This window comes from Mustela putorius, unplaced genomic scaffold, assembly GCF_011764305.1.
Source record: "Mustela putorius furo isolate JIRA1106 unplaced genomic scaffold, ASM1176430v1.1 tig00000151_pilon_pilon_pilon, whole genome shotgun sequence".
NCBI classification, from domain to species: Eukaryota; Metazoa; Chordata; class Mammalia; order Carnivora; family Mustelidae; genus Mustela; species Mustela putorius.
The window spans coordinates 11,879,845-11,903,907 of NW_025421296.1; the positions used below are offsets into that span (position 1 = coordinate 11,879,845).

General features: G+C 37.5%; 1 protein-coding gene across 1 annotated transcript in view; it reads right to left on the reverse strand.

Annotated features, from left to right (window-relative positions):
- Positions 1–24,063, reverse strand: part of RP1 (RP1 axonemal microtubule associated) — a 356,998-nt gene that overhangs the window by 19,677 nt on the left and 313,258 nt on the right. The window contains exon 23 of the mRNA XM_045075785.1: positions 13,944–14,163. Coding sequence (XP_044931720.1) covers positions 13,944–14,163 — 220 coding nt within the window. The remainder of the gene's footprint in view (positions 1–13,943; positions 14,164–24,063) is intronic.

The following is a 24,063-nucleotide window of genomic DNA, read 5'->3' on the forward strand; positions in this document are numbered from 1 at the left end:
GTATTCCCAGAAGCTGCTATAAATTTAGTACACAAGCACCAAAACACAAAAACAAAACAAAACAAAAAGACAAAAAAAAAAAAAACCCTTGAGATCCAAAATTCAAAGAGAATTAAATGTACTACATATTGGAACAAAGTGGATGTCATAGTTGAGCACTAAATTCTATCCTCAAACCACATCAAAGAGAAACATAGTTCGAATTGGAAATTGAAAGAAAACATATAATCCTACCCAGAGAAACAGACATTTTGCTGAAATCTTTAACACTGACTCAACTTTAATTGTACAGTGTTACATAATTCACTAAGTATTTGCTATAGTTCTTCAACAAAAGCATATAGTTTTTTTAATGCTAAATTCATAACAATAGAGCAATACAAAATTCTTCCTTTAATGTAAAGAAAGGGAGAATTTAAAGGATACCTGGTTAGCACGTTGCTTAGACGCACTCTAAAATATTATGTGTTTTAAACAAGTCTTAGCAAGAGAAGATCTCAGAGAATTCTTTGTTCAGTCTCTCTCCTTGGGCATGAAAGTCAGGTCTCAGGGTTGTTGATTCAAAGGCAGGACCATATGTTCTAGCTAAAAGACTGGCATTGTTGTAAAAATGTGGAAGGCTAACAGATTATCTCTATTCTAAGAGAGGGACCTCACACACACACACACTCAGGGAGGTGAAATCCTAAGGGAGAGCAGTAGTAAGTTAAAAATGTGAGTTAGAAGAAAATTTACAATGGTCTCAAATACTTGAAAAATTCAAGACTGGGTTTCTAGACCTGGATGTTATACAGAATGGAAGAGATCATTTTATTTGAACATATTCAAAGACAAATATTACTAATCAATCATTCTGGCTGCAAGTAACTATTCTTAAAGCACCAGATTTTAAGTAGTTATTAATATACATCTCTCACCATGATTTAGCTGAAAGTATTGAAAGAGTTAACTTGTTGCTTTAGGTTATCCATAAATATTGGACATTTTTGCCTCCAATTTTCTAATGTTCTTTTTACCATAGTTGGTGCTAAATTTTTCTTTCAGGTTATTAGTCAGGAGCCTCAGCTGCTGTGAGCCTTACTCACTCAGATAAAGTCTGCCATAAGCACCCAATAATAACATTGCTTGTCTGCCTGTTTGCTACAACTGTCATCCGATTCAGTTCCTAGCTAAACTCTATATTTTCACCAAGGGTGGGGGCATTTGTTTCACTTGCATTCTCAATGTCATTGCCTTCAACTCTCTCATTCTTATATTTACCCACACTTACAGTCATTTCAAAACTTTTCCCCTCTTTCAAGGAATGGATAGCATTCTTTGGGCTGACAGACTTGTGGGCTACATAGTAAGATTTAACATCACCTCATTAGTGACACAAAAATCCAGTTTTCACCTGAAGTTTGTTTTTTCCCCCCTCAGACATCATTTTAGGCCAGAATCTTCTAAGCATTTGTAAATGATGATTTATCAGCATCAACTCTAAGCATTAACATCTCCGTAAATAGTATCCTTAAGATTTCCTTATAAGAAATCTTAGATTCTTTTGTCTCTGCTTACTACAGAAAGCATAGGATTAAAAATATACATATTTGCTCTTCATAGGGATATATAGATATATAGATAGATGATAGATAGATATAGATCTATAGATATATAATTTCTTAGCCACAAGGGTATATTAAAAATGTCCCATGACTGGAAAGTGGACTGAAATAAATTCCTCAAATGTGATTTTTCAAGTTTAGGAGAGGATAGACAAAGCCATGGTAGGACACGTGTTTCCTCTGGTAGATGAGCAGGAGGTGATACCTAAAGAGGAAGTAGAATGAGATGCCTCAGGGCTAGCCATACCAAGGGACCTCTTCACATCTGAGGGTGACATCCAGGAACTGAGGGTGAGTGAGCTTATATTGAGTTACAACAATTAAGATTTCCATCACCCACGGAAATAGGGGCTTGGATTATTTTTACATCAGGTTTGTAGAAATAGGATTTACATGTGGCAAAATTCACTCGTTTAAGGTTTGATGAGTTTTGGGAACCGTGTAAACTTTGGTAACAAGTCCTATTACTACCACTACCATCAAAACAGAGAATATTTTTATCACCCCAAGAAGTTTCTCTAGGAAGAGTATGATTCTAATTAGCTATGAAGGGTGAAAAATGTTATATTTTTGCAGCCCTCAGAGTCATTGATTGTGAAGACTCAAATCCATGATGTGATGATAAAAACAATGCAGAAGGAATAACCTGGAGGGTATCCTGAAAGATCGTCTCATACCTATACCTGTCTGATTTTTGAATGAACATGTAAAGAAATTGAATCCAATTAACTATTTATAAAATATATTATATTTAGTACAGTCCTGTAACTTTAATTATATTTGAATTACATTTGAAAGATCACCTTCTTAATATTTTATCGTGCCTAGAAGTTTTTCATTCCCTTGGTAGCCCATTTCTTGATTACCCAAGGTATAATATACTCAAGGTATATGGTGATGAGGACGCCTTTTCACAAAGCTACTGGAATGGAATATTTTAAATATTTAGACACCAGAGGTTATTTTCAGAACTAAATGGAGTCCATAGGGTCATGGAGGGCCAGTATATGGAAAGGACGACCACTAACTCCATCTAAGATGTCATATTGAACTGAGAAGTACTGATGACCTGCAAAGTCAGCCCTGGGAGTAAATATGGAAAGTAGCAGGCTGCTGCCTTATACCACAGTATGCCATTCATTAGTATTAGAATGTCATAATAAAACAGTAGAACCAGGAAATTTTCCTCCTATATTAAAACAGCTACTGCCAGAGAAATAGCCTAAAGGAAAGCAATCTTCTCAATTTCGGATGATTTTGAATAAATAGTTAAAGAATATTTGGTGATTCTGTTATGAAAGTCACCTGAGATCATCGATAGTCTATGGAGCAGTTGGCTGCTTTCACAGATTTGTCTGTAGTCCAAGACATGGTCTGCCCTTGAGCCAAATGCACCAAATGCACCCCCCACTCCCCGAGTGCACATACCTGCATAATGGGCACCTTGGTCTCCCTTCCTAAATCTCACATGCTGGAAGTGCAGGGCTCACAACTTTTTCAGTTCTGAACCCCCAGCTCCTAATACATGTAAATGTTTACCGAAGAATGCTGAATAAATGAATGCTTACTAATCCACCATCTATCAAAAAACGCTGTGCAATGCCCTCTCTTGGTTGCCCCCAAAACCACTCAAGTATGAGTTATCTAGAATGAGCTGTGGCAGCTCTGTACCCAGAACTGGGCCCTAAACCAAGGATACCTTCTCAGGCCCTTTGCTCCCAACTTTGTTCTCATTCCCCAGTTTCTTTCAGGGTCCATTTGTTTCTGGACCTTTGGCTTTTTCTCCTAGATCTGTATGTGTAGGAGTGAACGAATGAATTTGGCTTCCCAGACTCTGACTCTGGAGTGAGTGTCCAGAGAGGACCAACAGACCCAGGAAGTGACTGCAGAAGGGGAGGGGGGCAGGGAACTGGCATTGTCAAGCCCTCCCAACCAGACTGGGGCTAGATTCTCCTCCAAAGTGAGCTCATTTGAAATGCTGCCTCATCTTCCTTGTGCAGTATGGCCCAGTGGTGTTATTGTCTTTTGATCCAAACCAACCAGAGATTCTCAAATGTGCTGCCCCTCAAAATTCCTCATCTATTAAATAAAAAATAGAGTCATATAAAAATATCATTCTTCCAGCTATATCCCCAAAGTTGCAGGCTTCCATTCTCTTTCCCTGGGTATATTGTCAGATTTTCACTGGGTAGGTAACTTTTGGAAATTATCTGAGAGAAACATGCTTCTGTGCTCATGTGTGTCGATGGACACACACACACACACACACACACACACTCACACACACACACCATGTTATTGCGTTGAGTGTAAATACATGAATACTTCAGTGAAACTCGCGGGACCTTAAATCTTAAGTAGGTCCTCACTGGAAGACTGCAGACCCAAGCCGTTCAAATATTTAGCTCTCCAGTTTAGAGACAGTGGCATCAAGCAGTGTCTGGAGCAGCCGGTCCGCAGCTCTCTCCGACCAGCACATGGTTCTGGGGCCTGATCTCTCAGTGCCCTTTTCTCCATCCCGGGAGACAAACTCTTAAAACATCTCAGATCTGCCAAACTTGGGTGTCACTGACAAATAATCACAAAGTCTAAGGAAAAAAGTTTAGAAGGCGATGAATTTTACAGTTGTGTCCCCATCTCTGTCAACGTGTACACAGTATTTTTAGGGAATGTAAATTTTGTGGGTTTTTCTTTTTTTTTTTTTTTTTCTGAAGACTTTCCTAATCTGAAAATGAATGTAATTATCTACGTTTAGGGAGACTTCCTGGTGCCCTGTTGTTGGTCATTATGCTCAGATATTCCTAGGGAACACTGAAGGATTTTGCCCTGCCAGGGCTGTCTACACTCTTCCCCATGGGCGGCAGCTCCTCTCTGCATGAGGCTCCTGCAGTGCTAGTGAGCATGGAGGGCTGCCTGTACACCTCCCGAGTAGGAGCATCAGCTCTAGTACTGATAGAGTTCTCCAGGCAGTGCAGCTGAAATTCCCCAAGACAAACAAACCCTTTGGCTGAAGCTTTAATTTGATTTAATTAATGGACTGTTTCGTGCTTTCTCTCAGGTCACCGAGAATTAAGCTTTCTCAGCACTTATCATGGTGTGCTCATGTTAATACAAACGGCCCAAAGAAATCTGATCTCAGAAACAGATGGTAAATGAGATTCAGTGTTAAACACGTGCAGACACTTCAGTCTGCACTGAAGGTGTGTGGCCCAAGATCACGGACATTGGAGGTTTAGGACTGAATCTTTATGTGTCTCTTGGTTGAAAACCTTGATCTTATTGCTGAAAAAGAAATACTTTTGAGCTGTAGAGAGAAGTGCCAGGATGGGAAGGGACTGGAATTTCTTCACATTTTAGAGAAGGTCTCCAGGGTGGGGCGCCGGGCGGCGCAGTCACTTAAGCCTCTGACTTGGGCTCAGGTCATGATCTCAGCATCCTGGGATGGAGCCCTGTTGAGCTCCCTGCTCCGTGGGGATCCTGCTTGTCCTCCCCCTCCCTCTCCCACCACACTAGTGTTCTCTCTCTCTCTCTCTCAAATAAATAAATGAAGAAGGAAGGAAGGGAGAGAGGGAGGGAGGAAGGAAGGAAGGAAATCAGTAAGTCAGCCTCACGGAGAAGGTCCCTCGGACCAGAAACCTGAACAAAGGTGAAGGAGTTGGCCATGCAGAGGCCTGGGGAAGGCACAGGCCAGCAGATACGATAGAAGGGCAGAGTCCTAAGTGCTGAGAGAACAGCTTGCCTAGCACCATCAGCAATGGAGTTTGTAGTAAGCAAAGGAGTGACACAATCTGACTAATACTTTCAGAAGGCCGTTCTGGCTGCGGGATTGAGAATAATAGCCTTTCCTAATCCTAAATCATTCCTTGTGTTGGCCCTCCCCTCATGATAGCAGCTACATGGTATGAAGGAAGCAGGAGGGAAAAACAAGTTGAAGGGAGAAAACAAAGAATTTAGTGTGTGTTAAGGGCCTGCTTTGTGACAAATACCATATTCAGGGGTGCCTGAGTGGCTCAGTTGGTTAAGCATCTGCCTTCAGCTCGGGTCATGATCCCGGGGACCTGCTCAGCGGAGAGCCTGCTTCTTCCTCTCCCTCTGTCTGCTGGCTTGTGCTCTCTCTCTTTCTGTCAGATAAATAAATATATTTTTTTTTAAATACCATATCCATACCTTCCTAGAGAAAACCCAGTGGGTGACCCCATTTCTGCGTTGCCTTGGAATGGTCCCAATTGACGTTCATTGTTCTCGTCACTAACAGAGCCTTTCCTCTCTCTCAGAAATGTCCTGGTTTGCATGGTTTATGTGGTGATCACTGACAATAGGTATTATATGTTCCATTTTACAGACAAACTGGCTGACTGAGAAAACTTGTGTAACTTGCTCCAGTTCACAAACCCCGTGATTGAGACTGAGGTTTGGAAGCGACTCCCCTTGTCAGCATGTCAGACGTCTCATCAATAAAAGGGTCTGTCTGTCTCTGAAGCCCACATTTTCCCCTCGAGCATGGGTAGTGTGGTAAAAGCTAAAGCATTACAGAAAGCTGGCTTGTTTTTCTCAAACTTAGTTCAGCTGTTATCATCCAACGTTTGTTGTAGGTTGTCTGTAAGTGTTCAGAAAGACACTTATTTTCTCAGTACTTAAAATCTGATAAATATAAATATTGTAAAGCCAATGCATTTCTATTATGATGGTACTTTCTTAGATTCTCTGAGAGTTATTTCTTTTGGAAGTGAACCATCCTTCCTTCAGGCTTACCAAAACCTAGCATCAAACAATTCTTTGGCCACGGTTGTGGCCTCAAACCTCCCCTCCCATTATCATGGGTCTCCCCTGAAGAAAGCCCGAAGCAGAACCTGTGAAAAGGTCACTGTCAGCTGAGTCAGCCTTCTTTGTCACTGGCCCCCCCCCCGCCCGCCCCCGGCACACCCACCAGGCCATTAACTAAAGATCTTAAGGACAACCAAGCAATGGTGATCAACAGCTCTTGGTGCCTTTCTCCACAAACAGGGCAGATGGTGAGCAAATTGGAGGAAAAGTGTGGAAACTGTGCATCTGAACAGGCTCAGCTTGGTAGTGCTGGTCTCCAAGAGGAGATTGCTCTGATCTCACCAGCAATCCAGCTCAGCCCCCAAAGCGTGATGTTTATAGACGAATAGCTTCAAGAAAAAAAAAAAAAAACCTTTTCTTTTGAAAACATTCCAGTAATCTTTTGAAAACAAGAGGCAAAGTCACAAAATTAATTGGCTCAGAGTGTAAGTGCCAACTGCAAGGAAAAGCACTCTTTTTGTGCTACTAAATTAAAAAAATATATAACCCTTAAGTGTCCCTAGGACTCTATCCAGCCTGGCAAAACTAAGTATTAATAGCTTCATTTTATAAAAGAAGTTCTTCTATAATCATTCTTTGTGCTCTTCCCTGGGCCAACTTCAGAATATTTTGACAGATGAACCGACAATCCCAAAATATTGAAGGTCAACCCCTCCTCAGTCCTCCTTTCAAACCCAAACCAGAGAAGCATCAATTCAGTGGTTTGATTCTGCTGTAGCTTTCCTTGATGTCACAAGAATAGTAAATGAACCTCTTGGCACCAAGAATGACTTTCCAAAAGCAATACTCAGCATGCCTGGACTGTTTCTTGCTCTCCAGCAGGTTTTGATCCCTAGCTAAACCTGAACATTGAGGTGTCACTATCTTTTCATTTTCTTATTTGGATGATTTTCCTCTAAATGAGCAAATAATCAAACTGGGAAAGGGGCAGCTAGAAAAATTTGTCAGAACTGGAAAAAAATGGCTGGATCAGATTTGCTCTAGGTATCATGTATTACATTATATTATTTTGGAGGAGAAAATGTTTTAAAAAAGGCTCAGGTGTTTCAGCTAAGAAATTAGCCCTTTAAACGGGAAATGCTAATGGATCAAGTTTCATTAGCTAGTTTGGGAAAAGGATGAACAGACTGATGCAGGGAAGACATGCTGAGTCTTTACTGCTGCTAAAGTTAAATGAACCCAAAATCAATAGTTCATTTAAAGCACAATGGAGTTTCTTTTGTTTCTTGGATTAAAAAAAAAAAAATACAACTCCTTTCCACTTTTTTTTTTTATATGTAACAAACTGTGCATATGTCAAAGAAGCAATTGGAAGAAATACGCATTAGTTGTCAGAGTTAAATAAAGTTCATTTTTTAAAAATGCAGTTTTTAAAAACACTATAACTTAAGAAATAACTAATATAGCACCCCAATATGACTTCTTCTGATTTTTATTGGTACCATTGATTTCAAAATCCTTCTATACATCATTTTGGGTAGGGGGAGAGGCCAGATGAGGGGCAGAGGGAGAGAGAGAAATAGAATTTGGGGTTTTGGTTTTTTGCCCCTTTACTCTTCTTTTTTAAATTAACATATAATGTATTATTTGTTGCAGGGGTACAGGTCTGTGAATCATCAGCCTTATACAATTCACAGCACTCACCATAGCACATACCCTCCCCAATGTCCATCACCCAGCCACCCCATCCCTCCCACCCCCTCCACTTCAGCAAACAAGTTTATTTCCTTGAGGCCAAGAATCTGTTAAGTTTTATCACCCTCTCTGGTTTCATCTTGTCATTTTTTTCCTCCCTTTTCCATGACCCTCTGTCTTGTTTCTCAAATTCCTCAAATCAGTGAGATCATATGATAATTGTCCCTCTCTGATTGATTTATTTTGCGTAGCATAATACCCTCTAGTTCCATTCATGTCATTGCAAATGGCAAGATTTGGTTTTTGATGGCTGCATAATATTCCTCTCTCTCTCTCTCTCTCTCTCTCTCTGTGTGTGTGTGTTTATACTATATCTTTTTTATCCATTCATTTATTGATGGACATCTAGGTTCTTTTCATAGTTTGACTATTATGGACACTGCTGTTATAAACATTGGGGTGCACATGCCCCTTTGGATCACTACGTTTGTATCTCTTGGGTAAATACCCAGTAAAGCAATTGCTGGGTCATAAGGTAGCTCTATTTTCAACTTTACAAGGAACCTCCATGCTATTTTCCAGAGTGACTGCACCAGCTTGCATTCCCACCAGCAGTGTAGGAGGATTCCTCTTTCTGAGAGAGAGAATTTTAAGCGGGCTTCACACCCAGCTTGGAGACTGACAGGGGGCTCAATCTTACACCCCTAAGATCATGACCTGAGCCAAAAATCAAGAGTGGGATGCTTAATGGACTGAGCCACCTGGGTGTTTAGATAGATGATAGATAGATAGATAGATAGATAGATAGATGATAGATAGATGATGGATATGGCATTTTTGAAAAACAGAATGGATTCTTGAGAGATGTTAGCAACACGGTGAATAGTAGGATTTTAAATATTTTCCCCAAATTCTAGATATCAGCTCTGATTTTTCCTCATATATCATCTGTATTTCTAACATTCTTACGTCAGTTTAAAATGATTCATGCAACAGAACATGCTGAGTCTTTTAAAAATGTTTCTTACTCAATTTATTAAACTAAGAAAAATAAAGTTCCCCATTTCTCCTATCCTCTATCCCCACCTCTTTCAACCACCAATATGTTCTCTGTATCTATGAGCTTGGGAGTTTTCTTGTTTTTTGTTTTTAGATTCCACATATATAAAGAGATCATACAGCATTTGCCTTTCTCTGTCTGCCTTATGTCACCTGCCAAAATGCCCTTGAGGTCCATCCATGTTGTCACAAATGGCAAGATTTCATTCTTTTCTATGACTGAATAATAGTTCATTTTATATATATATAATATATATGTAATATTATACATAGTATACCAAGTAATTATATAATTATATGAATGTGATCATACTATATATACCTATATATATATATACTAGCACGTGTAATTATATACCATATACAGTATAATATCTATATAATTTTGATATATATAATTATTTGATATAATTATTGGTATATATTTGATATATATATTATAATTTTACCAAACTTTCTTTATCCATTCATCCATGGATGGTCACTTAGGTTGTTTCCCTATCTTGGCTATTGTAAATAATGCTGTAATAAATGTGGGGGTCTTCATATATTTTCAAATTTAGTGCTTTCATTTTCTCTGGATGAATACCCAGAAGTAAAATAGCAGGACATATGGTAGTTCTATTTTAAATTTTTTGAGGAACTTCCATAGTGTTTTCCACAGTACTTACACCAATCCAACACTGAGAATATACAAGGGCTCTCTTTTCTCCATATCCTCACCAACACTTGTTATGTCTTGTTTTTTTGATATTATCTATTCTAACAGATATGAGGTGACATTTTTTTGGTTTTGATTTGCATTTCTCTGATAATTATGGTTGGAGAATTTTTTCATATACTGGTTGGCCATCTGAATGGCCACATTCAGTTAACACACAATGTACATCAGTTTCAGGTACCATGGGTAATGATTTGACAAGTTTATGTAATGTTCATCACAAGTATAGCTACCATCAGTGCCATACATCACTTCTTTGGAAAAGTTTGTTATCTAGATCTGCCCATTTTTTAATTGGATTTTTTCACTATTAAGTAATATGAGTTCTTTATATATTTTAGATTATTAGCCTTTTGTCAAATATATGATTTGCAATTATTTTCTCCCATTCAGCAAGTTGCATTTTGTTGCATTTTCATTTTGTTGCTTGTTTTCTTTTTTGTGCAAAAGCTTTTTAATTTGATGTAATCCTGCTTTTTAATTTGATGTAATCCTGCTTTTCTTTCCTTGTTTTGTTATTTTTGCTTTCAATGTCAGATTTTTAAAAATAATGAAAATCTATGTTAAGGAGCTTACCTCCTGTTTTCTTCTAGGAGTTTTATGGCTCCAAGTTTTTTGTTTGTTTTGTTTTGTTTTGTTTTTTTTAAGGCATTATGTCTTTACTTGTCAGAGAGACAGAGATAACAACTAGGGGAAGCAGCAGACAAAGAGAGAAGCAGGCTCCCAATGCAGGGCTCCATCTCAGGACCCTGAGATCATGACCTGAGCCGAAGGCAGATGCTTAACCAACTGAGTAACCCATATGTCCCTATGGTTTTAAGTCTTATGTTCAAGTCTTAAATCTGTTTTGAGTTAATTTTTGTGTATGGTGTTAGATAGTAGTCCCATGTTGTTCTTTTACATGTAGCTGTCCAGTTTTCCCAGCACCATTTATTAAAGAGATTTTCCTTTCCCTACTGTATATTCTTGGCTCCTCTCTCATAAATTAATTGACCACATATATGTGGGTTTATTTCTGGGTTCTCTATTTTGCTCTGTTGAGGGGTCTGTTTTTATGCCAATACCAGACTGTTCTGATTGCTTTGTAATATAGTTTGAAATCAGAAAGTGCAATACCTCCAGCTTTGTTTTTCTTTCTCAAGATTGCTTTGGAACTGAAATAGCTTTCCATTTATTTGTGTCTTCTTCAATTTCTTTCATTAATGTCTAATAACTTTCAACATACAGGTCTTTTGCCTCCTTGGTTAAATTTATTCCTATGGATTTTATTCTTTTCAATGCAATTGTAAATGGGATTGCTTTCTTAATTTCTTTCTGAGAGTTTGTGATTAGTGTAAAAAGATGCCACAGATTTTTGTGTATTGACTTTGTATCTTGCAGCTTTACCTAAGTCATTTATTAGTTCTAATAGTTTTTTGATGAAGTCTCTAGGGCTTCCTGTATATAATATGTCAGCTGCAAGCAGTGACAATTTTGCTTCTTTCTTTCCAATTTGGATGCCTTTTATTTCTTTTTCTTGCCTAATTGCTCTTGCTAGAGCTTCCAATATTATGTTGAATAAAAGTGGTGAGACTGGGCATCCTTTTCCAGATTTTTTAACTGTTCAACATTGAGCATGATGTTAGCGGTGGGTTTGTCATATATGACCTTTATTATGTTGAAGTACATTCCCTCTATACCCACTTTTTTGAGAGTTTTGTCATAAATGGATGTCTAATTTTGTCAAATGCTTTTCCTGCATCTATTGAGATGATCATATAATTTTTATCCTTCATTTTTGTTAAAGTGGCATAGCATATTAACAGATTTATAGGTGTTGAACCATTTTTGCACCCTTGAAATAAATCCCCCCTTGATCATGCTGTATGATTCTTCTAATGTATTGTTGAATTCAGTCCCTTATATGTTGTTGAGGATTTCTGTATCTATGTTCATCAGAGGTATTGACCTGTAATTCTCAATTTCTTAGGACCCTTTTATCTTCCATTTCCGTCTCTCTGATATTCCTGAACACTGTTACCATTCTCATATAACTGCAGGGCAACTAAAACTGTTAGGATCTAGGGATTTATGTACTAAGTGAGATTTTCTATGAGGAAATACTTTCATAAACTGTGAAAATATATAAATATACAAAGAATTAGTGTTAAATCTTTCTCCTTTCATTAAGCTATTATTATCCTAAATGTTTTTTCTGTATCTGAATTAATCTACAAGTATTTCTGAGACACACAGCTCATGTGTCCTGTGCCATGCATCAATCTAATAGGGACTGAATATATGTACAATGGGCCCCATGCTGGGAGAGAGGCTAATCAATGTGAATTTGGTATAGAAAAGCCAGGCTCTCCACGTAGGTTTACAGAAAACAGGCTGAAGTGGAGGAGCTGCGGTGGTGAATTCTGTTGGGCATGTGGTGTGCTCAAAGCACAGCTCAGTGAGCTGTGGAGTGAAGATGTGTGAGGGAAGCTGAAGAGAAGAAACTGATGAGAAAGCAGAAAGGGAGCTACCATAAGCTAAAACACAGCTAAAATAAGAACTGAAATGACAAAACTGAATAACTTCTGGGGAATGGAAGCCCTATCTGAATCATGTTTCTATTCTCTGGTTCTCCATACTCCTGGCAACACTTGGCACCTATTACCTGTTTGTATACATGTGTTTACCTTTACTTGTGTGGAATGGCTAAACAGACCATGGATGGTTGTTAGAAATGGCAGGTGGTGCATCACCTAATGGAACAAGGGGGCGCACGGCGAGGAGGACAGGGCTAAAGATGAAGTGTTACAGTTAACAACAGAAGTTAGAAGGAGGCTCAAGAGGGCAGGGAAGAATCAAGCCTTTAAGTCCATATGTTCAAGGAAGGAGAACCAAGATAGAAATAGAGCTAGTGATAGAAATAGGAAAAAAAAAAATAGAGAAAACAGTGAAGAACTAGGTCAGTATCATGTGATAGTGGTCAGGATTGGAGTGATGTTTAATAACAATGTTGGTAATAACAAGTATTTATTGAATGATTACTATGTACCAGGAACAAAGTACCATAAGCACATTATTCTAAAGACTAACTGCATTATCTCATGTCCCTAAAATAATCCTATGACATAAGAACTATTTTTTATCTCCTTTCTTAGATAAAGTATTTTTGGCTAAGAGAGGCTAAGTAGTTTGCCCAGGATGACATAGCTAAATACTTCCCTTACTCCGTGAGTCTGATTACAGAGCCTCTAGAAATCTCTTCCTCTTAAAATGAGGGATCATCAGTGTCAAATATAGTAGACAGGTGTAGAACACCAAACACACACACACACACACACAGAGTCATACTCATTTAATTTGGAACAAAATGGCCATTAGTATCCATTGAGAAAGAACATTTTCGCTATGGCTGTGGAGGCAAAAATAGGGTAGTTGTCAGAAAGAGGCAGGGAGTGGATGGAGAGACAATTAAAGTAGTGTGTGAGTTCACTTTTATGCAAAAGAAAACAAAACTAGGGAAGGGAATTCAGGCACTTCCGAATTCATGATTACTGACATTTGTTAACATAGGAACACAAGAGAAAAGCCACATTTAAATGGCTAGCAAAACTGTTTACAGAAAGATGAATTGTTGACACACATTCATCCTTGCATATATGTTTTCACCTTTGAAAGGCCATACAAGAGCTAACCCGAAAACCTAATATTCTAAATCAGGAGTAGGCAAGCTATGGCCTGTTGGTCAAATCTGCCCGCACATGTTTTTAAACAAGGCAGGAGCTAAGAATGCTTTTTACACTTCTAAATGGTAAAAAAAAAAAAAAAAAAAAAAAATTGAAAGTAGAATTCTATTTATTAACAAATGAAATTTATATGAAATTCCAAGTTCAGTGTCCACAAAGCTTTATTGTAATGCAGCCATACTGTCAGTTTACATTTTATCTATAGCGGCTGTCTCACAACCCTGGCAAAGCTGAGCTGTTTGGAGAGATTTTATGGCCCACAAACCGTATTGTATTTAGTGTCTGGCCCTTCCCAGAAAAAGGGTCCTGATCTCCATTCTAAATCATCTCAGTTGTTTTAATTTTTAATACATATACAAAGGAAAAGAAATTATATACCTGGTAAAGGTGCTTTATTAGTTCTTGCCATGGGCACTTCTTTCCATAGATCTCCACCATTTTCATTCTCAGCTATCCAGGAGTCAACAGCTAGACAATACACCTCACATGTATCTATATTTTCAAGCCTAATTTCTTCCAGATACCATGCGGGATCCTTTCCACTGTTGTCATGTCCAATGCGTACTTTATAGATTTCACCAATATCTTTAAGATTAATCTGCAACAAGAAGGGAAAAGGAGAAATTAAAGTCCCCAGATTTCTGATTTGATTTTTCAAGTCAAAAATTCATATCCAATTTTGAACTCAGTATCTGTTTTCCAGTACATATGTACTCCTAACTAATTTTCCTTTGAACTGTTTACTTGTAACATTATGAAATGATCTTATATATAGCAAAGCATGAATCCAGTGACCATGGACAAACCAATAGATGAAATCTAGCTAGTTTTCAGTAATTTTTTTTAGCAACTCATTATTATCTTGCAAAATAAATGTTTTATTGTAATGATTGATATATACTACTTATTTGGTAGTTTAGACTTGAAGAAAACAATCTAATTCTAATTGGATATTCCCATTAAAGTGGAATCCTGAGGAAAAGAAACCATATATGCTTCTGGATTTAAACTAGGGCTAACTAAGTAGCCCTGAAATAGAGTGGCACTGGAAAGACTATAACTATGATTAACAAGTAATCCTGCCTTATATCGCTTTGCACCTCACCAAACGACTAATTACTTGGCATGATAAATATTCTCACATATCATTCACTACTCAGAATGAGCAATATTTTTCTTTTGAAAATTCTTACAAAGGCCATATGAAAAAATTGATCATTTATATACTACATTAGTTTTCTATTACAAACAAGGACGTTTAGAGCCTCCCATTCTGTGGGCCAGAAATCCAGACACCTTGTGGCTCAACTGTGTTCTCTACTCAGCGCCTCACAAGCTGAACTCGAGGTATGGGCTGGGCTGGGCTCTTCTCTGGAGGCTCTGTGGAGAATTCTGCTTCTAGGCTCATTCAAGGTAGTGGCAGAATCCAGTTCTTTGCAGATTTAGAACTGAGGTTCCTCTTCCTTGACTTGTAGCCCTTTCACCCACAAGCCAACAAAAGGCACACTGAACCCTTCTCTTGCTTGGCATCTCTGGCTTTCCCTCAGCTACCAGCTGGAGAAAGATGTTTGCTTTGGGGGGCTCATAAGATTTAGATGAGGCCCACCTAAATAAATCAGGCTAATCTCCCTATTTTAAGGTACTCAAATTGCACACTATATGACACCATAATTAGAAACAATGTTACCTGCCTTCTGGTATTTTGTCTCCCTCCACCTAACTTCTTTTCTCCCCTGTGGTATTACTATAAACATTCACATTGCCACAGGAAGTTACTCCTTCAGAGTTTATGTAGACTTGCCACACTTTTTTTCTACTAATATATTTTTTATTGGTAGTGTAATTTTGGGTTTCTGCACTGGTGATAATTGTTGGGAAGAAATTCTGTCCTCCAGCCAAAATGCCTTTCAGTCAGGATGCAGAGGTCAACACAGTTGAGCTAAATAATTGGGCCACTCCTATTATTTCTGGAACAAAGTGATTATAAAAATACTATCACGTAGAAATCTTAACATCAATGCTTTGTACAGATAATTAACATCCTACAGAGTTAGAGTTGCAGATAGTAGGACACAGGAATGAAAATAAAGGCCATATCCCAAAACAGTGAAAAGACGAAATTGTGTGGTGGCTAAAACCCTGGTTTTTGAAATGAGCTCTGGAGTTGAAAGTTCCTTTGCCCTTGCTGGTTGTATAAATGGCAGCAAGTATGCCCACTCCTCCAAGCTTTGGTTTCCCCATCTGGTCAGTATAATGGTATCAATCTTACAAAGTTCTATAGCACTCAATGAGTATGAGCAGCCATCATTTTATCAATCAGAATTATATGCTAAATAGAAAATGCCTAAATCTACCTAAAGTAAAAACAAGATGAATCTGAAGACAGGGTCCAGCATTCATAGAAGGAATTAAACTAGTATTTGATATATGATATATGAAATTGATATATGAAATTGAAATTGATAAGACCTATATCTAACCCTGCTGGTAAAAGCAGGTATTTGTCATCAAAACCTAAATGGTGCCATGGTCCAGAAACAAAATCATTACTCAGATACAAAGCATGCGTGGTTTGGACAATTAAAATCAGAACCAAATGATTATACCACAGTCTGGATAGTGCTATAGATTGCTCCCAAATTACTTTTAACATGTTAACCAAACTGATTTGGAGCTCTTTGTTCTGGCTTAATATAGTCAACCTGGGTTACTTCAGCTTTAATAAAGTACAAATGCAATATGTTAAGAAATTATTCTTGCACATAACTGTTTTTAGTATTCTGCATTTAACTTCCACACTTGAACACACACACATGTGCATGCACGCACACACACACACACACAGTTATTCCATAACATAGGATGGCTTTTCATCATACAGATGGACCACATCATGGCTCAGTTATTCTCCAGAAAGGGAATTATGTTTAAAGTTGTCTACAGTCACAGATTAAAATAAAATTATCTTCAACCTAAAGACCAAAGAAGCATATGGATTGAGAGAGAGAGGGTTAGAAAGAGAAAGGCAGAAGAAATATAGTCCATTCTCATTGTTTTAAAGTCACATATTGACATTTATAATATCAATAAACTTCCACTACATAACCAGAACACAAAGATTAAAAAAATTGTCATTTGAAATGTCTGATTTGGGTACTTGAAATTATTAGCAAAAATAGATTAAGTCTACACTGAATTTAAGTAAAGAAACAAAGCACTTTATATAGCCACATGTTTTGAATAATTCTGTTTATGGCATAATTTTGGACTAGGTAAATTAAACCTTTTAAACATTTAACAAATTTTTATGCCATAAAAACACTATTTCTAAGCCAGCGTATGTGAACAGGGGAAAAACAGAGCTCTCACATTCATGTGAACCTCTAATCCAATCCATTCAAAATGGGAAATAAACAAAGTAGGAGTATAAGAAAAGTATGAGGTGGTTCAGTACAAGCAGAGCAGGTAGCAAGAAAACCAAGAAGAGCAAATGTACTTCTTGAGTCTGAGTTTATTGTTCCTGAAATTTCACAAGTCTGGGTTGCATTCTCTCTGTCTGCATGGAAGCTAGTATCCTTTCAAGTATAAATAAGTACTTCATAAAAGTGGATGCTGCCACCAAGAAATGGACTAGGAGCAACTCCTCAGCTGGAGGTGTCTAGTGTCACACGTAAGCACACAGGTTTCGTGGCAGAGGGATCCACTGAAAACTCAAACCCTGAGAACCTTGGGCACTGGGATCTTGAAGAAGTGATATGTTCTCTCTAAACTTCAGTTTCCTCATTTAAAAAATGCAGTGATTAAGAATCTCTTTACTGGGAGATTATGAGGACCGGGGACATATTAACTAGCAAAAAATGGTCAAATAAACACATTATTAGGTCGTTAATAAATAGTGCTGATTTTAGTAATTATTATTATTATTACTATTGGGAGATGGAAGGAAGTAGGTGAAGAATACAGTGGGAAGAAGGAAACTAAAGTCCATTTACTTCCATCGTACAAGTATTCTTAGTGCCTTTCACCCTCCAGCACTGAGTTGGGCAGATGCGAGAAGGAGAAAAGCCAAAGGTGATCAATTTCTCCACCCATCAAGTCCTTAACCAGCAGCATCACCAGGACTCCCAGGCATGGAATTCTTTTTTTTTTTTTTTTTTTTTTTTTAACATATATTGTATTATTTGTCCCAGGGGTATTATTTGTAAGGGGTTTTATTTTCAAGCTTACACATTTCATAGCACTCACCATAGCACATACCCAATGTCCATAACCCAGCCACCCCCTCCCTAACCCTCCACCCCCCAGCAACCCTCAGTTTGTTTTGTGAGATTAAAAGTCTCTTATGGTTTGTCTCCCTTCCCAGTCCCATCCTGTTTCTTTTTTTCCTTCTTACCCCACACAACCCCCCGACCTACCTCTCAAATTCCTCATATCAGGGAGATCATATGATAATTGCCTTTCTCTGATTTACTTATTTCACTCAGCATAATACCCTCTAGTTCCACCCATGCCATTGCAAATGACAAGATATCATTTCTTTTGATGGCTGCATAGTATTCCATTGTGTATATATATACCACTTCTTCTTTATCCATTCATCTGTTGATGGACATCTAGGTTGTTTCCATGGTTTGGCTATTGTGGACATTGCTACTATAAACATTGGGGTACACATGACCCTTTGGATCACTACATTTGTATCTTTAGGGTAAATAGCCAGTAGTGCAGTTGCTGGGTTGTAGGGTAGTTCTATTTTCAACATTTTGAGGAACCTCCATGCTGTTTCCCAGAGTGGCTGCACCAGATTGCATTCCTACCAACAGTGTAGGAGGCTTCCCCTTTCTAAGCATGGGACTCTTGACCACAGGGTGGGCCTAACTAGATTAGAGTCCAGTTATCAGAAGCAGAGTGCAAGAGGAAAAACAGGACAACCAGGTCCAAGGCTAGTAGTTTCCTATCCCCAAGTCTCAAGTTTCTTTTTGTATAAAGAGGGCTTTTGTAAGGACCAAATTAGATAATCTCATTAAAACACATTATAATTCATAGACTGACTGTCCATACAGGTCTCAGAAAACAGGTAGAGAGGTTTAGAGAGTTCTCTAAAGAATAACCAGGACTTATACTGTGCCTTGTGTTCAGACTACCACTTTACTTGGAGCTCCCTTGATTGAAATAGTTGGGAAAATTAGGTAGTAATTTGAGGGGTACTCAAAAAAGAATTTGAGGATTATCACAAGAAAGGACATTTTTATTTGTCAGTGAAAATGGAAATATTCATGCAAAAAGATAGCAGAAAAGATACTCAAAGCTGAAAAATGAGGTTGAAAAAAATGCATTCCCTTTGCAAACTGCACAATACAATGCATATCCTGTCTTTTCAAAGATGAAGGTTTTTGTATGCTAAAAGTTGTATAGCCTATTAGAGAATGTTCAGTTACAGAAACATAAAGGAATAATTTGTATTGTCTGGGAAAACAACATGGCTGGTGGATCTGTGAATAATCATACAAAAATTTTATAGAAAAAATATCCCTCTTCAGGTATTCAGCTTTAGGGTTTGTTTTATTTTTGTTTTTGTTTTATTTTTTTTTTTTCAGTGTTCTAAGATTCATTGTTTATGCACCACACCCAGTGCTCCATGCAATATGTGCCCTCTCTAATACCCACCACCAGGCTCACCCAACCCATTACTCCCCTTCCCTCCAAAACCCTCAGTTTATTTCTCAGAGTCTGCACTCTCTCATGCTTTGTCTCCCCCTCCAAATTCCCCCAACTTACTTCTCTGCTCCTTCTTCCAATGTCTTCTGTGTTATTCCTGATGCTCCACAAGTAAGTGAAACCATATGATAATTAACTCTCTCTGATTAACTTATTTCACTCAGCATAATCTCCTCCAGTCCCATCCATGCTGATACAAAAGTTGGGTATTTGTTTGTTTGAAGAAAAATTTTGTAACCAAAATTTTTTTATTGTATTTTTTTTACTTGAGTATAGTAGATAGAGTGATTCAACATGTTATGCTGGGTTCACCACAAATATAGTTACCATCAGGTATCTACTTTTAGATGTAGATCTTAATCCAGACACTTTTACATGTGTAAATACTGACCAGTTGGATTTTTCCAACTCAGAGATGCTAAATCTCCTCATGCAGACTTCAGTAATTTTTCAATAAATGAGTTATTTTTTAAAAAAATTCTATTCTAGAAGCAAATTTCGTGTTCTACAGTCTCTTTTCTCTGTTTAAGAACAATTTCATAGTTTTTAAAAAAGCCTACTGGAACACAAATTAGCTTTGTGATCTCTGAAATCCCATCTGGGGGCATTTCATTTCCATTCAACCTCTTAATCTATACAGGATATCTCATTTTACATATTTATCACCTTCCAAAAGAATATTATGGACAGTAATGTAGAGGTATAGACTGGAAACTTGAGCTCTAATATGTTAGAAACACTGAAAATTATCAGGGTACATTTTTAAGAGAAAGTAATCAACATCACTAAGAGCAAGCAAATATCCAAAGCCATAGCACAATTTGCTATATTGTATATGACAATGAAAATAAGATGCTTTCCCCTCCACGTATCTTAAGCAAAAATTCTTGATGTTAATCGGTCCCAGTGCACTCCCCTCCCAAAGAGATAGGAAGCCCTGATGCTCCCATAATTTTTTAGAGGTTACCACTCGTGAGTACATTTCCTGAAGCACCACCCCTCCCTGTCCCTCCCTGCCCCCCCCCACCCGCACCTCCGCAGTCTTTTCTATATACCAGCAACGTCCTTCCTCTTGAAAGAGCTGGAAAGAGCACTTTCCTGGCTTAAGTAGTAAATGTAGACTTTTTTCAAAAGGGGAGACCTTTATGTCCTAGAATATTTAGGTTTCCTTCTGAAGCTAGACAGGAGTGCCTGAATTGAAGAATGCCTTATTTTCTATTCTTGCTGCCAGTCAGTCACAAGCCAAGTTCAAAAGCCCTGGTATAACCAATTTTAAAACATTTAAAGAACCTCATTATCTCAGATGTGACTAGGTTTTCCCAGTCCTGAGTCCCTGACACTGACCTCATCTGTCAGAGTAAACAGCTTCTCACACAATTGTCTACCCAGAGTCTCTAAAGACTTAGAAGCTACTAGCTTTAAACTAAGTGTGGGTACTTTACCGACTCTAGCCTCAATGTATTGAGAAAACGTCAGGATTTGGTATTTTTTGGTTGTTGACTTTATCTTCCTTAAGGTACTCTTAACTCTTTGAAGACCTAAGCTTTGTCTTCCTTTCTCTATCCTTAATACATACAAACATTTGGCATGTAAAAATGAAAACAACAGTTGTTGAATAAATAATTTAATTTGATAGTTTAAATTTTCATATGTTTCCTTCATTCTCTTTGCTTTCTATCAAAATTTTGCTGGATGAAAAAGTGATAATAATTTGCAAAACTATGATAATTTGCTATGGCATACTTCTGGTAAATACCTGAGCCCCAGTAACTAGAAAAAAAGTGTTAGTCATACTGTGAAGTTGCTGCTTTTAAAACAATTTAGTGGTATTATGCAATCCAATTAATACAGCCTTAATTAATGAAAAAATGGCTTTTACCTTATTATGCAATCTGGTTTTCTTTTTCTTTTTCTTTCTTTCTTTCTTTCTTTTTTTTTTTTTTTTTTTTTTTAAGTAATTTCCACTACCAGCCTGGAGCCCAGTGTGGAACCTAAGCCCAGCACACTGAGGATGAAGAGCAAGATGAGATCAAGGGTCAGACACACAATCAGCTGAGCTACCTAGGCACTCCATGCCATTTGTTATTTTTGACAGTGAATGAATTCTGTTGGGAAACAAATGCCAACAGCTTTATTATAAGGGTTGTATGATTGATCTTTAAAGTCATTGTCCTATATCACGGATCTTTGACTTATTCCAACAGCAGAGGTACTTTTCCTGAATTTCCTCATAAATTTTGAGACATTTTGGACAAATATAAACAGATTGTAACCAATTCTGTATTTAGGTTCCAGTTTCATCAATGGTAGAGTAGTTTACATTGACTAGTAGTTTACATATGACTCAGCCATAAAAAAGAATGAACTACCGATACAGACAATAGCTTCGGTGGATCTCAAGGGCATTGTGCTTGGAATGGAAAACAAAAATGGAAAACAAAAACCTAAGGTAGCCATATGGTTCCAATTATATAACATTCACAGGATGACAAGGTAATAGAGACTAAAAACAGAACAGTGGGTTATGGACATTGGGGAGGGTATGTGCTATTGTGAGTGCTGTGAATATATAAGCCTGTTGATTCACAGACCTGTACCCCTTCGGAAAATAATACATTATATGTTAAAAAAATAATTAAACAAACAAACAAAAAAGAAACAGGATAGTATTTTTCCAGGAATGGTGGTGGTGCATGTGTGGGGGTGGAGTCAGAGACTATAAGAAATGACACAAGAGAGATCTTTGGGGGGATATAATAGTTCTATGTCATGGCTGTGATAGTGATAACATGAATCTACACACCTGAAAGAATAACATGTAACTAACTATACACACAGATTGTACCAATGTCAAAGTCTTGATTTGATACTGAACTGTAACTATGTAGGATGAATCCATGGGAAGGAAACCGGGGTGCATGGGAATCTCTCTGAATGTCCTTTGCTACTTCCTGTGAAGCTATCATTACATGACAACAAAATGCCAAAAAACACGTACTTACCAGCATTTTTATTACAATTAGCAAGGCCCTCTGGAGGGTGTCATCTCTTGGGAGATAAGAGAACTTTTCTGCATGATTTCTCCAGGCATTTGGCTAATTTGCCAGTTGGCAGCACACAGTGACCGGCTGCTTCCCCTGGCTTTTCTAATGTTAGTGGGGCAAAGAGAGACCTTCTTCACCTTGGTGTAATACCTACTTTTTCCTGGATTACTTGCATTACTCACAATTCTCTATATTTTTTTCATCCTTCCCACACAGATAGAAATGCATACATTTTTGTGCTTATAAATAGATACATAATTAAAATAAGAGACAAAATACTCATATATTCAAGATATCAATAAAATGAATGTGCAGTTTTAATTTTAATACATTTGCATCTATAGAAGATATAAACAATTTGCAGAATGTAAGAGAGTTGGAATTTACTCATAATTTAAATTGTTAATGAGTCGTTTTTTCTAATTTCTTCCTTTTATATTCCAGGTAATAAAAACTATGCTAAATAATATCAAAATTATCCAAAATCATGGTGGATATATTGAAAGACGATTCCTGCTACTCTCAGATATGCTACTTCCTGGGTAATTTTTTCTGTTGCATTTTGCAGATTGTTTATATCTTTTATAGAAATGTATTTATTAAAATTTCACATGGCACAGGGCTTTACAGGCATCCCATTTATTAACACTCCTTTATTTATTAAAATCAATAAATAATTAAACATACACATATATATGCCCTTCTTTGTATTACATCTACATTTTGTACATTTTACATTCACTTTTCTCTTTTGAATATAATTACTAATTCATAGCTATTCATAGTTTTCACTTGTTTCAATTAACTATTATGATTATTATCACTATTAAGAAAATGGTAATTCCATCTTAGCTCGTACAAGCCCCCTTTAAATTTGCTCTTCTGTCCTTAAGCACTGCCCTTGACGTTTCTGAAGTTATCACGGGGATTCCAGACAATAAGAAGATATTCCAGACCAATTCTGGTTTGGTGTTTTGAGGTGGTTTTGGGTTTTGTTCTTGTTTTTTGTTTGTTTGTTTTTGTTTGTTTATTTGTTTGGTTTTTGCTCAAAGACAGAGGATCAATTTCCTGCCTAAGTATACTTATTCTTTTTAGTGGTGTGCATTATTAGAGACAAAATAATGGGCACTCTGGGACACATCAGAGCTGCAGGTGCAGAGCTGCAACATGGCCACTGTAGGGACAATTAGTGAGGACAGACCAGAAAATACGCATCGTTTTAAGGTCATGAGTTCACACTAATATTTCCAACTTGACACATGAACTCACTCTCCCTACCTTTCCTAGAGTCTGAAATTTCATCAACCACTGAGGCCACAGATGCTGATATCTTCATGCCCACAACCAACATAAGAAGTAAATATCTCGATGCCCTTTCTACAAACCAGAAGTCAAAGTTTTGAAACTATTTACTTGGCTCCCTTACAGAGTAAAGCAGAATATGGCATCCAGCCCATAAGTACTAAAATTTCTTTTGGACAATGTAAGTCTACTGGAATTGGTGTCAATATGTTTATGTAAATTACTTGTGTTGTTTGGCAGCATAATTTCTTTTGCACAGACCTCTTCAGGGTTATCTTAGCATTCCAGAAACCAGCCAACGTGTATCTGAGTGTAGGTCCCTTTCCACTGATTTTGTGTCGAACATGATGAGCCCTTTCATTTATATATGATAGTCTTTCCACAACTCTAGAAAGTTTGTTCCATCATTTTTTAGAGGTAGTTATTACCTACTC